The sequence below is a fragment of the Loxodonta africana genome, chromosome 12 (assembly GCF_030014295.1).
Source record: "Loxodonta africana isolate mLoxAfr1 chromosome 12, mLoxAfr1.hap2, whole genome shotgun sequence".
NCBI classification, from domain to species: Eukaryota; Metazoa; Chordata; class Mammalia; order Proboscidea; family Elephantidae; genus Loxodonta; species Loxodonta africana.
Genome location: NC_087353.1, coordinates 97,418,548 through 97,431,687, shown reverse-complemented (window position 1 = coordinate 97,431,687; position 13,140 = coordinate 97,418,548). Strand labels below are relative to the sequence as shown.

At 40.9% G+C, this 13,140-nt stretch overlaps 1 protein-coding gene across 1 annotated transcript in view; it reads right to left on the bottom strand.

The window, feature by feature from the left end:
- LOC100658137 (radial spoke head 10 homolog B2) overlaps positions 1 to 13,140 on the bottom strand; it is an 87,250-nt gene that overhangs the window by 51,416 nt on the left and 22,694 nt on the right. Inside the window, exons 5-9 of the mRNA XM_003416521.3 lie at positions 9,582 to 9,667; positions 8,566 to 8,686; positions 2,632 to 2,808; positions 1,385 to 1,541; positions 1,055 to 1,176 (exon numbers count right to left, since the gene is read on the bottom strand). Coding sequence (XP_003416569.1) covers positions 1,055 to 1,176; positions 1,385 to 1,541; positions 2,632 to 2,808; positions 8,566 to 8,686; positions 9,582 to 9,667 — 663 coding nt within the window. The remainder of the gene's footprint in view (positions 1 to 1,054; positions 1,177 to 1,384; positions 1,542 to 2,631; positions 2,809 to 8,565; positions 8,687 to 9,581; positions 9,668 to 13,140) is intronic.

Genomic DNA, 13,140 nt, shown 5'->3' with positions numbered 1-13,140 from the left:
TTCTTTTTTTTTTTTTTCCTTACCTGTGTTTTCTAAATTTTCTGCAAGCATCACATACTATTTTTGTAATTGGAGAAAGCAAGAAAGGGTCCTGTCTGCACCAAGAATCTTGAAGCAGAGGGAGGAGGTCACGCTGGGAGCCTGGATTACAACGGTGACTGAGAAGGACGATGAGGGCTGGGGCTGGACAGATGCATCACCTTGGAGGCCAAAGGGCTGGGGGCCAGAAGGAAGAAAAGGGGGCAAAGATGCTTCCCATGGTAAACACCACAACAGAACAGCGGACAACATCCCCGACAACGGTTTCACGGAAGAAATGTACCATGAAAACAGCACCACCGTACTCAAATGTAATTTGTCAAAAAAAAAAAAAATATATATATATATATTAATCAAATAAGATTGAGGTACATCCAGCTTCCTCTAGCTCAGAATTTCCACATTTCTAAGTGTTGGAAGTTCTCCTGAGCCCTAGCTGCTCAATAATAGTCATAATAATGCACAGGAGAATTAATCTCTTGTGAGGCGGGGGCCACAGCCTGGGCCTTCAGACCCAACTGAGTGTGATGGAGACCTGACCCCGGCCAGCCCGGAGGCTCTGGGTAACTCCCTGAGCCCCTCCCTCTGGGCTTCCGTTTCCTGAGAAAGCCAGCTCACTCATACGGCTGCCTTGCAAATAAAATGAGATGGTATCTGTAAAGCAACCATCAGGCACACAGAAGATACTCAACATATGATAGCAATTACCAACTGTATTTCCCCAGGACTAGGAAGACTCTAGAGCCCCTTGGTGGTACGAACAGTGAATGTGCTTGGCTGCTAACTGAAAAGCTGGAGGTTCAAGTCTACTCAAGAGGTGACTTGGAAGAAATGTCTGGCAACCTACTTCCAAAAAGTGAGCCATTGAAAACCCTGTGGAGCTCCGTTCTGCTGTGACACACATGAGGTTATATGACTCAGAGACGATGGCAACTGGTTTGGTTTTGGTTTATGAACACCCTGTTAATATTTAAAGCCTAAGATTCAAATTTATAACAATACAAATGGTTTTTACCTGCTTCTTTTCTGCTGGTCGGTCTTTCTCAGGGTACATAGCCAGCAACCAGCTGAGGTCCAGTTCAATGCTTGTTCCTAGCACAGGATTATTTTCGCTGCCATCGAGCTTTCTGATAATTTCTAGCAAATGAAGGCAAATAAATGGAATACTTGTAAAAAGCATTGAAAACATTTTTCAGTGTTATGTCAAAATGGCTTTCCACCAAAATGTGATCAAGAGTATTAAAAAGCCTCTTCAGAAGCAGCAGCTGCACATACGCTTTGATGAGTGCACACCACGGACGGCACAGGTTAACTTGTTTGAGGCTGACGGGTGACGTCTGCTTACCAGCACTGACGGAGAAGCCACGGCTGCTCCTGGTGGTGCCTCCTGAACACAGGTCCAGGTGAGTCGTTAAGTCAGTTTCAAGACTTGGAAACTGTGCTATGTGGTCATTGGAAAATGGGCCTTCGTACACACGCCCATTCTTGAAAGTGAACCGCCCCTGCAGACAGAAAATGGTAACGTTTTGCAGTGCCGGAAAGTTTTCTTAGAAAAACATGGCTAAATGCACATCAGTGTATCCTTCAAGGGTTTGGAGTTTTTTGTTTGTTTGTTTTTAAGATATACACTTAGTCCACATGTAGCAGACTCCTAGAGCCTCCAGTGGCTATGAATTTTCTTTCTCCTCCTCTTCCTCTCCTCTCTATCTGCCCCACAGCTCTCCCCAACTTCAAGCACCTCTAGTTACAGACTGTGTCTTACTAATCTGTGCTAGTCCGTGGGTGGTGCAATAGTTAATGTGCTCCACTGCTAACTGAAAAGTTGGAGAATCGAGTCCACCTAGAGGCACCTCAGAAAAAAGACCTGGCAATTTACTTCCAAAATATCAGCCACTGAAAACCCTGTGGAGTACAGTTTCTACTCTTGACACACATGGGGTCACCAGGAGTTGGAGTTGACTTGACAGCAACCATCGACAACAGTAACCAGTAGAGAGCCTGTCACAGAATAGGGATATTTGCCAAACCCAGGTGAAAAGCCAGTTACTGCCTCACAGGTGGACAATAGACCCCATTCAGCCAGATGAAACTAAAGACCCCTGTAGAGACCTCAGAAAAGGGTTTCTTCTCTCCTACTTAATGTGGTATGTGGATGTGAGGTCTGGAGCCACAGCAGCTATCTTGCAATCATGAGGGAGGAACAGCACAAGGGTTAAGCTGACATTGTGGGAGACAGTGTTTAGATGGGAGGCAAACCAGGTGACATCATGGACATCAATGAATCACTGAATCAAACCAGCCCTGAAGCCATATTACCCTCTATCACTTAGAGCAGGTATTGTTATGACAGACTAGAGTTTTCTATTACTTGCAGCCGAAAGCCCCCTAACACACACAGACAAAAGTAATACATTCTAATTAAATAACCTGTACATACGTAGGAAATTGCTGACCTGTTGGAAAAAAAAGTTATTTTAAAATTCATGTACTCAACAAGTTACCCTATGCAAAATGGAGAATGGCATGCCTTTTACTGTATTTCAGTTGCTTCATACAATCTTTAAAAAGTACTGTCCACAGGTCTGTACTCACCATGCCGTGTTTTTTATTGGAAACCCACTCTCCCTCATACATGGCTCCGCTTGCATAGTAAAATTTGCCGTGTCCATGCCGGTTTCCATTTACAAACTCTCCTATGTATTCATTTCTCAAAGGATACTGGGAGTTGGGGATTCTCTTTAGAAACCACGTGTGCGTTCCAAAGCCATTCTGGAAAGAAAGCAGATGGCCATCGGAAACACTCAGATTATTTTTACTTAAAACTCTGTATGGGTGAAATCGACTGGCTAATCTGAAGGGGTAGCATGGGGAGTGAAAGGAACCTAGACTCGGGAGTCACACAGACGGGTTCAAGCTCGGCTCTCCTCCTCACCGACCAGCCTTAAGGCAGGTCGTTTAAGCCCTCTGGGTTCTTCATCTGTAAAATGGAAATAATCCCTATCTTGTAGATTGGATGTAAAGATTGAAGACGGTGCATATAAACTGCCTGGCTTGATCTGATAATGACTTTTAATTGTTATATATAAATAAACTGCCTGGCTTGATTAGATACTGGTTATTTTAATTGTTACATATAAACTGCCTGGCTTGTTTGATAAAGATTAAACTGTTATTTTAAATTTTATTTCTTTCTAAAATAGAGATTGATAGATAAAAGTTCCCCCTCCTCAACCTCACTTTCTAGAGGTAACCACAATATAATCAGATGTGTTAAATCAACATATTGTATGTACAGATTAATACAAACACAATCTTTTCCCTTATGGGATGGTTTTATAAGTGCCATTCTGTAACTTATTTTGCCTGTTACAGGTATATTGTGGACATATTTCCGTATCAATACACAAAGATTTCACTTTTCAAAACTGTCAAACAATATTCCATTGTCTGTCCAGAGTCCGTACTTCCTGCTGTGCCTCCGCTGTGCGCCACCAGGACTCAGGGCAGCCCACGACAGGGAACAGGCACCAGGCACCAGCAGAGGCGCTCCAGGGGACCTCTCAAGTTCTCTCTCCAGCAGGAAGGCAGAGGACTCCTAAGGCTCAGAGAAAGTAGGGAAAAAAACTGCTTTGCTTTTTATTGGTTTCTCCATTCTTCCTCATGCCCCGGGTCCCAGGAAATCCGACTGTGGCAGCAGCAATGATAGTGGCGGCTTTGGAGGCACACAGGAGCCTCGAACTCTGAGGGAGGAGCTCTAGTTGGAGGAGCTGGTGGGGAAAATCCCAGTGTTTTTTTTTTCTTGGTCTCCTGTCGCCTGGCCCCGGTCATAGACACAGTCGTGGCAAGTGCAGAGGAGTAACCAGTACCAGTTGCTGTCGGGCCAGCTGTGACTCGTGGCGCCCCCAAGTGTCAGAGTAGAACTGAACTCCACAGGCTTTTCAATAACCGATTTTTCTTTTGGTCTGGGAGGTAACCGTGACTGTGTTCCTGTCTTCGTCATCTAGGGCTACTGTAACAGCAATTCCACAAGTGGACGGCTTTAACAAACAGAAATTTATTCTCTCACAGTCGAGCAGGCTAGAAGTCTGAATTCAGGGTGCCAGCTCCAGGGGAAAGCTTTCTCTGTCTGCCGACTCGAGAAAAGTCCTTGTCATCAGTCTTCCCCTGGTCTAAGAGCTTCTCAGCACAGGGATCCTGGGTCCAAAGGATGTGCTTTGCTCCTGGCACTACTTTCTTAATGATCTGAGGTCCTCTGTCTCTCTGCTCGCTTCTCTCTTTTGTATCTCAAAAGAGAGTGAGTCAGGACAACCTAATCTTGTAGATTGAGTCCTGCCTCTTTAGCATAACTGCCTCTAATCCTGCCTCATCAACATCATAGAGGTATGATTTATAACGCATAGGAAAATCACATTAGGTGGCAAAATGGTAGACAATCACAAAATACTAGAAATTATGGCCCAGCCAAGCTGACATACATTTGGGGGGGGGGGGAACATAATTCAATCTATAACAGTCCCCTTTGTGCTTTATTTTATATATATATGTGTAGCACACACAAACACGTATGTGTCTATGCCTAAAGATACACCTACCTATGCATATACATATGCACATATACACCTTACTGTACACACATATGTGTACATATCTACCTAAGTAACCACTCACATATTTCTGGGTTGTTCCTGCTGTTGTTGCCAAATGGCATGTTATGGCATTTGCCAATGAGGTCCCTTAATCGTATGTACTTCTTATTGTCATAATTTACCTTGGTTAAGTTGTGCACACTTCACCCACATTCAGTATTGCCTTTCCCATCACTAAAAATACCAGGTGTCTTATTTTTTACTGTCTAGAGAGTGACTCCCCCTCCTTCCACCTCCCATCCCTGGTAACCATCAAAGAATGTTGATTTCTGTACATAAACTTATTTTTGTCTTTTGTAGCAGTGGTATCGTACGATATTTGTCCTTTTGTGCTTCACTTATTTCACTCAGTATAACGTCTACCAGATTCATCCATGTTATGTGTGCAGACTCACCATTATTCTTTACCGTTCCATAATATTCCATTGTATGTATAGACCACATTTTGTTTATCCATGCATCTGTTGAAGGGCACTGAGGTTGTTTCCATCTTTTTGCTATTGTGAATAGTGCTGCAGTGAACATAGGTGTGCGTGTCTACTTGTGACACTGCTATTAGATCTGTAAGGTATATACCTGGGAGCGGGATTGCTGGATCATATGGTATTTCTATTTTTAGCTTTTTAAGGAACGGTCATACTATTTTCCATAGTGGTTGTACCATTTTATAGTTTCATTAGCAGTGGATAAGGGTTCCAATTTCCCCACATCCTCACCAGCATCTGTTGTTTTCTGTTTTTTTGATCAGTGCCATTTTTGCAGGGGAGATGGTATCTCATTGTAGTTTTGATTTGCATTTCTCTAATGGCTAATGTCACGAGCATCTTTTCATGTATTTTTTGGCTGCCTCAGTGTCCTCTTTGGTGAAGTGTCTGTTCATGTCCTTTGCCCATTGGGTTATCTGTCCTTTTGTTGTCGAAGTTTTCTAAATATTTTAGACATCAGACCCTTATCAAATATATCATTCCCAAAGATTTTTTCCCAACCTGTAGGTTCTCTTTTTACTCTTGATAAAATCTGTTGATGAGCATTTAAGTACTTGATTTTTAGGAAGTCCCAGTTATCTAACTTGTCTTCTGTGGCTCGTGCATTTCTAGTTCTGTTTGATAGTCTATTACTGAAAAAAATTAGGTCCCATAATTTTGTCCTTATATTATCTTCCAGGAACTTTATAGTTTTTGCTTGACTTTTAGGTCTTTGATCCGTTTTGAGTTAGTTTTATGTATGAAGTTAGGTACGGATCCTATTTCATTTTTCTGCAGATGGATATCCAGTTTTGCCAGCACCATTTGTTAGAGACTGTTTCTTCCTCATTCAGTGGGCTTTGACCCCTTGTCGAAAATCAGCTGACTACAGATGGGTGGATTTAATTCTGGATTCTCAGTTCTATTCCATGGGTCTGTGTATCTGTAATGACTGTTTTTTTTTTTAAGTAGGTTGCCAGGCCTTTCTTCCGAGGTGCCTCTGGGTAGACTCCAACCTCCAACCTTTCAGTCAGCAGCCGGGCACGTTAACCATTTGTGCCACCAAGGGACTCCGTGTGAAAGAGTAGGGTAATAAAACCCCAGCTTTTTCTGGATGGACAACCAGCTAGAGGAACTCCAGGGGTTCAGGAAGATTACGGAGAGGGAGGAGCTGGGGTAAGAGACCCCCATAAAGTTGTCTATGAGCTCCTGGGCACACCCTTGAGCTACATGTGACAGTCTGCTGCTTAACGGCACACCAAACACATCAGTCACTAAACTACAGAATGGACGACTGCTAAGGTCCCAGACTGGACACTGGGTGGCACACACGTGGGACAGATCCTAACGTAACCTACATGTCAGTCAACCTAAGAACCAGCCCCACATGATCATCTGAATAGATGCAGGAAAAGTCCTTGACAATATACAACATCCACTGATGATTCAGAAAAACTGGAAGCAAATTAGGAATTACAGAATGTTTCTTCAGCTTGATAAAAGGCATCTATGAGGAACCTAGAGCTAACATCACATTTGATAAAAAGCTGAATTCTTTCCTACTAAGATTAGAAACAATAAAGGATGTCTGCTTTGCCTACTCCTACTTAACATTCTACTGGAGGTCCTAGCCAGTTAGTAAGGCCCAAAAAGGCATACATATTAGAAAGATATAACGTTGACTATTCTCAGACAACGTGATCTTTACATAGATCGAGAGGCAGTTGTTCGGACAGAACAAGGGGATACTGATTGGTTTAAAGTCAGGAAAGGTGTGCGTCAGGGTTGTATCCTTTCACCGTACCTATTCAATCTGTATGCTGAGCAAATAATACGAGAAGCTGGACTATATGAAGAAGAACGGGACATCAGGATTGGAGGAAGACTCATTAACAACCTGCATTATGCAGATGACACAACCTTGCTTGCTGAAAGTGAAGAGGACTTGAAGCACTTACTGATGAAGATCAAAGACCACAGCCTTCAGTATGGATTGCACCTCAACATAAAGAAAACAAAAATCCTCACAACTGGACCAATGAGCAAAAAAAAAACCATTTAAAATGGGACCAATGAGCAACATCATGTTAATCGGAGAAAAGATTGAAGTTGTCAAGGATTTCATTTTACTTGGATCCACAATCAGCAGCTGTGGAAGCAGCAGTCAAGAAATCAAAAGACGCGTTGCACTGGGTACATCTCCTGCAAAGGACCTCTTCAAAGTGCTGAAGAGCAAAAGATGTCACCCTGAAGACTAAGGTGCGCCTGACCCAAGCCATGGTATTTTCAATCACATCACATTCATGTGAAAGCTGGACAATGAATAAGGAAGACCGAAGAATTGACGCCTTTGAATTGTGGTGTTGGTGAAGAATATTGAATATACCACAGACTGCCAAAAGAACAAACAAATCTGTCTTAGAAGAAGTGCAGCCAGAATGCTCCTTAGCGGCAAGGATGGCGAGACTGCGTCTTACATACTTTGGACATGTTGTCAGGAGGGATCAGTCCCTGGAGAAGGACGTCATGCTTGGCAGAATACAGGGTCAGCGGAAAAGAGGAAGACCCTCAGCGAGGTGGACTGACGCAGTGGCTGCAACAGTGGGCTCAAGCATAACAACGACTGTAAGGATGGGGCAGGACCGGGCAGTGTTTCATTCTGTTGTGCACAGGGTCGCTATGAGTCGGAACCAACTCGATGGCACCAAACAAAACAACAACAACATCAGATGCCTGACTATATAAATTATATGAAATTAACTGTATAAAGTTTTTGTTTTCTGTGCAGAAAATGTGTAGCTTCTGTTGTTAGTTGCTGTGGAGCTGATTCCAACTCATGGTGGCCTCATGAGTGCAGAGTAGGATTGCACTCCATAGGGTTTCAAAGGTCATGACCTTTCAGAAGCAAATGGCCAGGTCTATCTTCTGCGGCACCTCTGGGTGGGTTCGAACCACCAACCTTTCAGCTAGTAGTCAAGCGCCTAACCGTGTGCACCACCCAGGGACTCCACGTAGTTTCTAAAGTGTAAATAAGTAATAGTTTCTGTCCTTATGGGAGCTATATGCATTATGAATTTGCCAGTGAAGGAACCTGGCATGTGTGAGGCCATTAGAGAAGACTAAATAATAAAACAGCAATCAAAATGTAAGGTTTAGAATATATTCAGTGTCACTGAATTGTACATGTAGAAATTGTTGAATTGGTGAATGCTCTGCTGTGTATATACTCAACAACAACAAAAATTATATTTAAAAAAAGGTTGAGACCAGTAAATAGTAATTTGAGTTTCTAGTAAGGTCGTCATGAGTCAGAGCCAACAGTGATTAACAATGTTTCAGATCACTACTATGTGCCAAGGCTCAGCAGGGCACTCACATCTGGGTATAAAACTTCCGAGAACCAGTGTGCACAGTACCTGGATCCCCCTCTCCCATTGCCCAGTGTACTCCTCATTGGTGGTCAGCCACCTCATTCTCCCCTCCCCGTGGCGCACGTTGTCTTCCCACTGGCCTTCATATATGTTTCCAGACTTGTAACTAGGACAAAATAAACAGATTAAAAACAATCAGTCATCTCATATACAACATTTACCTTTAGGACTTTCTCTTAAACCTTCTCCCTAAGTACCTTTTAAGAATCCAGCCATTGGGCCCATATAGCCTTCTTTGTATTTGAATTCAATGGATAGACATGTAGGTTGTAAAAATAACCATCCTGGGGTTCAGAATAAATCATTTAAGTAAACCTGGTTCATTAATCAGGTGACAGTGTAGGTTAAGAGTGGCTTTTTTTTTTTTCCCAATCTCTTAAATAATTCCCCACAGTACTCTTTATGATCAGTTCATATTTTGCTCCAAAATAGTTTAATCCTTAGAATTTGATTCCAACAGCTCAATCTAAAATCAAGCAAATATGTAAACAACTTTAGAAAACATACGCCTAAGAAAATAATGGTGATCCATGATTACAGAACAAAGAAGGGCAGTTTCTACATAGAGTAAAGTAGAACAGCATGCTTAGACATTATTAGGTATTTTTCTAAATTTTCAGTGGAATATTTTAACTACCTTGGAGATTAGATTGGGATTGATTTAAATATTTGACCCTGGTTATATGGTTAGATGTGTGTTCCCTTGTAATTTCTGCACCTTACTTTTAAATTATTGTTGTTGTTAGGTGCCGCTGAGTTGTTCCAACTCATAGCGACCCTATATACAACAGAACAAAACACTGCCTGGTCCTGTGCCATCCTCACAATCATTGCTATGTTTGAGCCCACTGTTGCAGCCACTATGTCAGTCCATCTCCTTGAGGGTCTTCCTCTTTGTTGCTGACCCTCTACTTACCTTTCAATATCCTGCATGAAAAAAATGTTTGAGTCCACAGACACTTTGTCACCCACACCCCAAATGTGGCAGCACTCATACCTACCATCTTATCCCCCAGCCCTTTTTGATGTTGTACACCCAGTCTCCCTCATACCAAGAGGTGCCATCTTGATTGTAATAAATAGAACCCTAAAAAAGATAAAGATTTTTTAAAATCAAGCCTCAAAAACAAATGCTTTTTTAAATTTAAAAATGAAAATAGAAGAGCTTAAGGAGTTTAACCTCTGCAAAAGACCATGCCATACTCAGGCAAGACATGTAACCTGTGTTATGCTCCTGTTTCTTTCTCCCTCCCACCTAGCCCCATACACCACCTTCCCCCACTTCTGCTGGCCCCCAGTGCTCAGGCCCACTGCCGCATCAGTCCCATACTACCCCTCCCCTCCCAGCACCTGAGCAACCTGCCGAACGGTGGGAAATGTGACTGTACCACGCCCCGTCTGACATCCCTGCCCATCTGGCAAGGGGCTGTGGACATTCCCACACCACTGGACCAACATCAGGAGGCAGACAGGCCCCACCCTCAGCCACCCCGACAAACCTGTGTACACTGAAGTAGGCGCACCCTGTCTGCTGCTGCCCTGCCCACCTGGACAAGGAGGTGAGAACTATTGTGCTCACAGATGAGCAAGCAGCAAAGTATGGCCAGCATGCCCACCCTTATGTATCAAAACAAAGCAAAAAAGCAGGGCCAAACAAACATACAATCAATAAAGAAAATAATACCATAATGTCTTGGAGGCAGCAGGCAATATTAAAACATAAAAAAGTAGGACAAGATGACTCCAGCAAGTGGCCAAAATAAAGAATCAGATAATTTTCTGGTAGAAGAAAAGGCATTAGAACTACCTAATATGGAATTCAGAAGACTAATATTTAGGGCTCTCTGAGAGATTGGGAAAGAGATCAAGGAACACAGACAAAACCAATGAAAATATAGCCAAAACACAGACAAAGCAAAAGAAGAATTCAGGAAAATAATAAAAGAACAAAACGCCAAAACAACTAAAATATTAGAAATCACACAAAAACAGCAATTAGAAATCCAAAAGATAAATAACAAAATTTCAGACATAGACAACACAGTAGAAAGTTTTAGGAGCAAATTCGAAACAATGGAAGACAGAATCAGCAAGATTGAAGAGAAGTCCACAGGTGCTACTCTAAGGAAAAATCAGAGAAAAAAAATGAAGAAAACCTAAGAATTACGTGGGACACAACCAAGAGCAAAAATTTGTGTATGATTAGAGTTCTAGAACAGAGGGAGAAAATGTAAAACACAGAGAAGATTGTTGAAAATTTGCTGGCAGAAAACTTCCCAAATATCATGAAAGACAAAAAGCTGCCATCCAAGAAGCTCAACAAACCCCATATAGGATAGACCCAAAGAAAAGTCATAATCACACTTGCGAAAACCAAAGACAAAGAATGACTCCTGAGAGCAGCTCATGAAAAACAAAAAGTCACTTACAAAGGGGAAACAGTAAGACTAATCTCTGATTACTCAGCAGAAACTATATGGAGGTAAGAAGGAAATGGGATGACATATATAAAACCTTGAAAAAATAAATTGCCAACCAAGAATAATATATCCTTCAAAACTCTCTCAAATATGATGGCAAAATCAAGACATTCCCAGATAAGCAGAAATTAAGGGAATTCACAAAAACCAAACCAAATTTACAAGAAATAGTAAAAGGATTCCTTTGGTTAGAAAACCAATAACATCAGACAATAACCAGAGTCTATGACACAGGACAGCATCAACCAGATACCAGCCTAAGTAAAGAACTCTCAATAAAAACACACAAAGCTAAAAGACTTAAAACCGGGAAACATATCAATCCGTAAATCACGACAATGTCAAAACAGTGAAAGGGGGATGGTGTAGGCATAGAACTTCCAAATGGAGAGGAAGCCAAGGTGGTAGCAGGTAATAAAAGACTAGCTCAAACTTAGGAAGATAATGGTAAATTTAAAGGTAACCACAAAGAAAGTTAACAACCTACTTATTAAAATTAAAAAAGAAAAAAAAAAAAACTCAGTAAATACAAAATCTATGATAACAAAAGAAATATAAAGAAAATCCACAAACAAAAGGAACTCAGCACAGGAAAGTAAGGCGAACAAAGAAAATGCCAGCACCACCAAAAAAAAAAAAGCACAATATGACAGCAATAAACTCATACCTATCGATAATCACACTGAATGTACATGGCTTAAATGTACCTGTAAAGAGACAGAGAATGGTTAAAAAAGCACAGCCCATCAATATGCTGTCTACAAGAGACACACCTTAGACACAGACAAATACATTAAAAATCCAAAGATGAAAAAAATACATTAAGCAAACATTAACTAAAAAAGGGCAGGAATGACAATACTAATCTCAGATAAAATAGACTTTAAGGCAAAATCAACCATAAAAGACAAGGAAGGATATTATATAATGATTAAAGGGACAATCCACCAAGAAGATATAACCTTAATAAATATACACACACCCAACAACAGGGGCCCAAATATGTAAACTCTACAGCAGTGAAAAGAGAAATCGAAAGTTCCACGATAATAGTAGGAAACATCAACACACCACTCTTGATAAAGGACAGAACATTTAGAAAGAAACTCAACAAAGATACATAAGATCTAAAGGCCAAAATCAACCAATTTAACCTCATAGACATAATACAAACCACTCAACACAACGAAGTATACATTCTTTTCCAGTGCACATGGAACATTCTTCAGAACAGACCATGCTTTAGGCCACAAAGCAACCCTCAATAAAATCCAAAACACTGAAATAATACAAAATATTCTCTCTGATCACAACACTATAAAAGTAGAAATCAATAACAAGAAGACCAAGGAAAAACAATCAAATACATGGAAACTGAATAACACAAAAACAACTGGGTAATAGAAGAAATCAAAGAGGGAATAAAAAAATTCCTAGAAACAGATAAGAATGAAAACACATCATACCAAGACCTTTGGGACACAGTAAAAGCAGTGCTCAGAGGTCAATTTATAGCAATAAACACACATCAAAAAAGAAGAAAGGGCCAAAATCAAAATGTTAGTACTACAACTCAAACAAATAGAAATAAAACAGCAAAAGAAGCCCACAGTCACCAGAAGAAAGGAAATAATAGGTTAGAGCAAAAATAAATGAAATAGAGAACAGAAAAACAATAGACTGAACAACACTAAAAGTTGGTTCTTTGAAAAGATCAACAAAATTGACAAACCATTGGCCAAACTGACAAAAGAAAAGCATATAACCCAAATAAGAAATGAGGTGGGGGACATTACAACAGACCTATCTGAAATAAAAAGGATCATAACAGAATACTGTAGAAAAATTGTACTCCAACAAATTTGAGAAACTAGAGGAAATGGACAAAGTTCTAGAAACACATAACCTACCTAAACTTACACAAATTGAGATGGAAAAGTTGAACAGACACATAACAAGAGAAGAGATTGAAAAAGTAATTAAAAAAAAAAAAAAAAACTCCCAACAGAAAAAGCCCTAGCCCAGACGACTTCACTAGATAATTCTACCAAACATTCAGAGAACAGCTCACACCAAACTA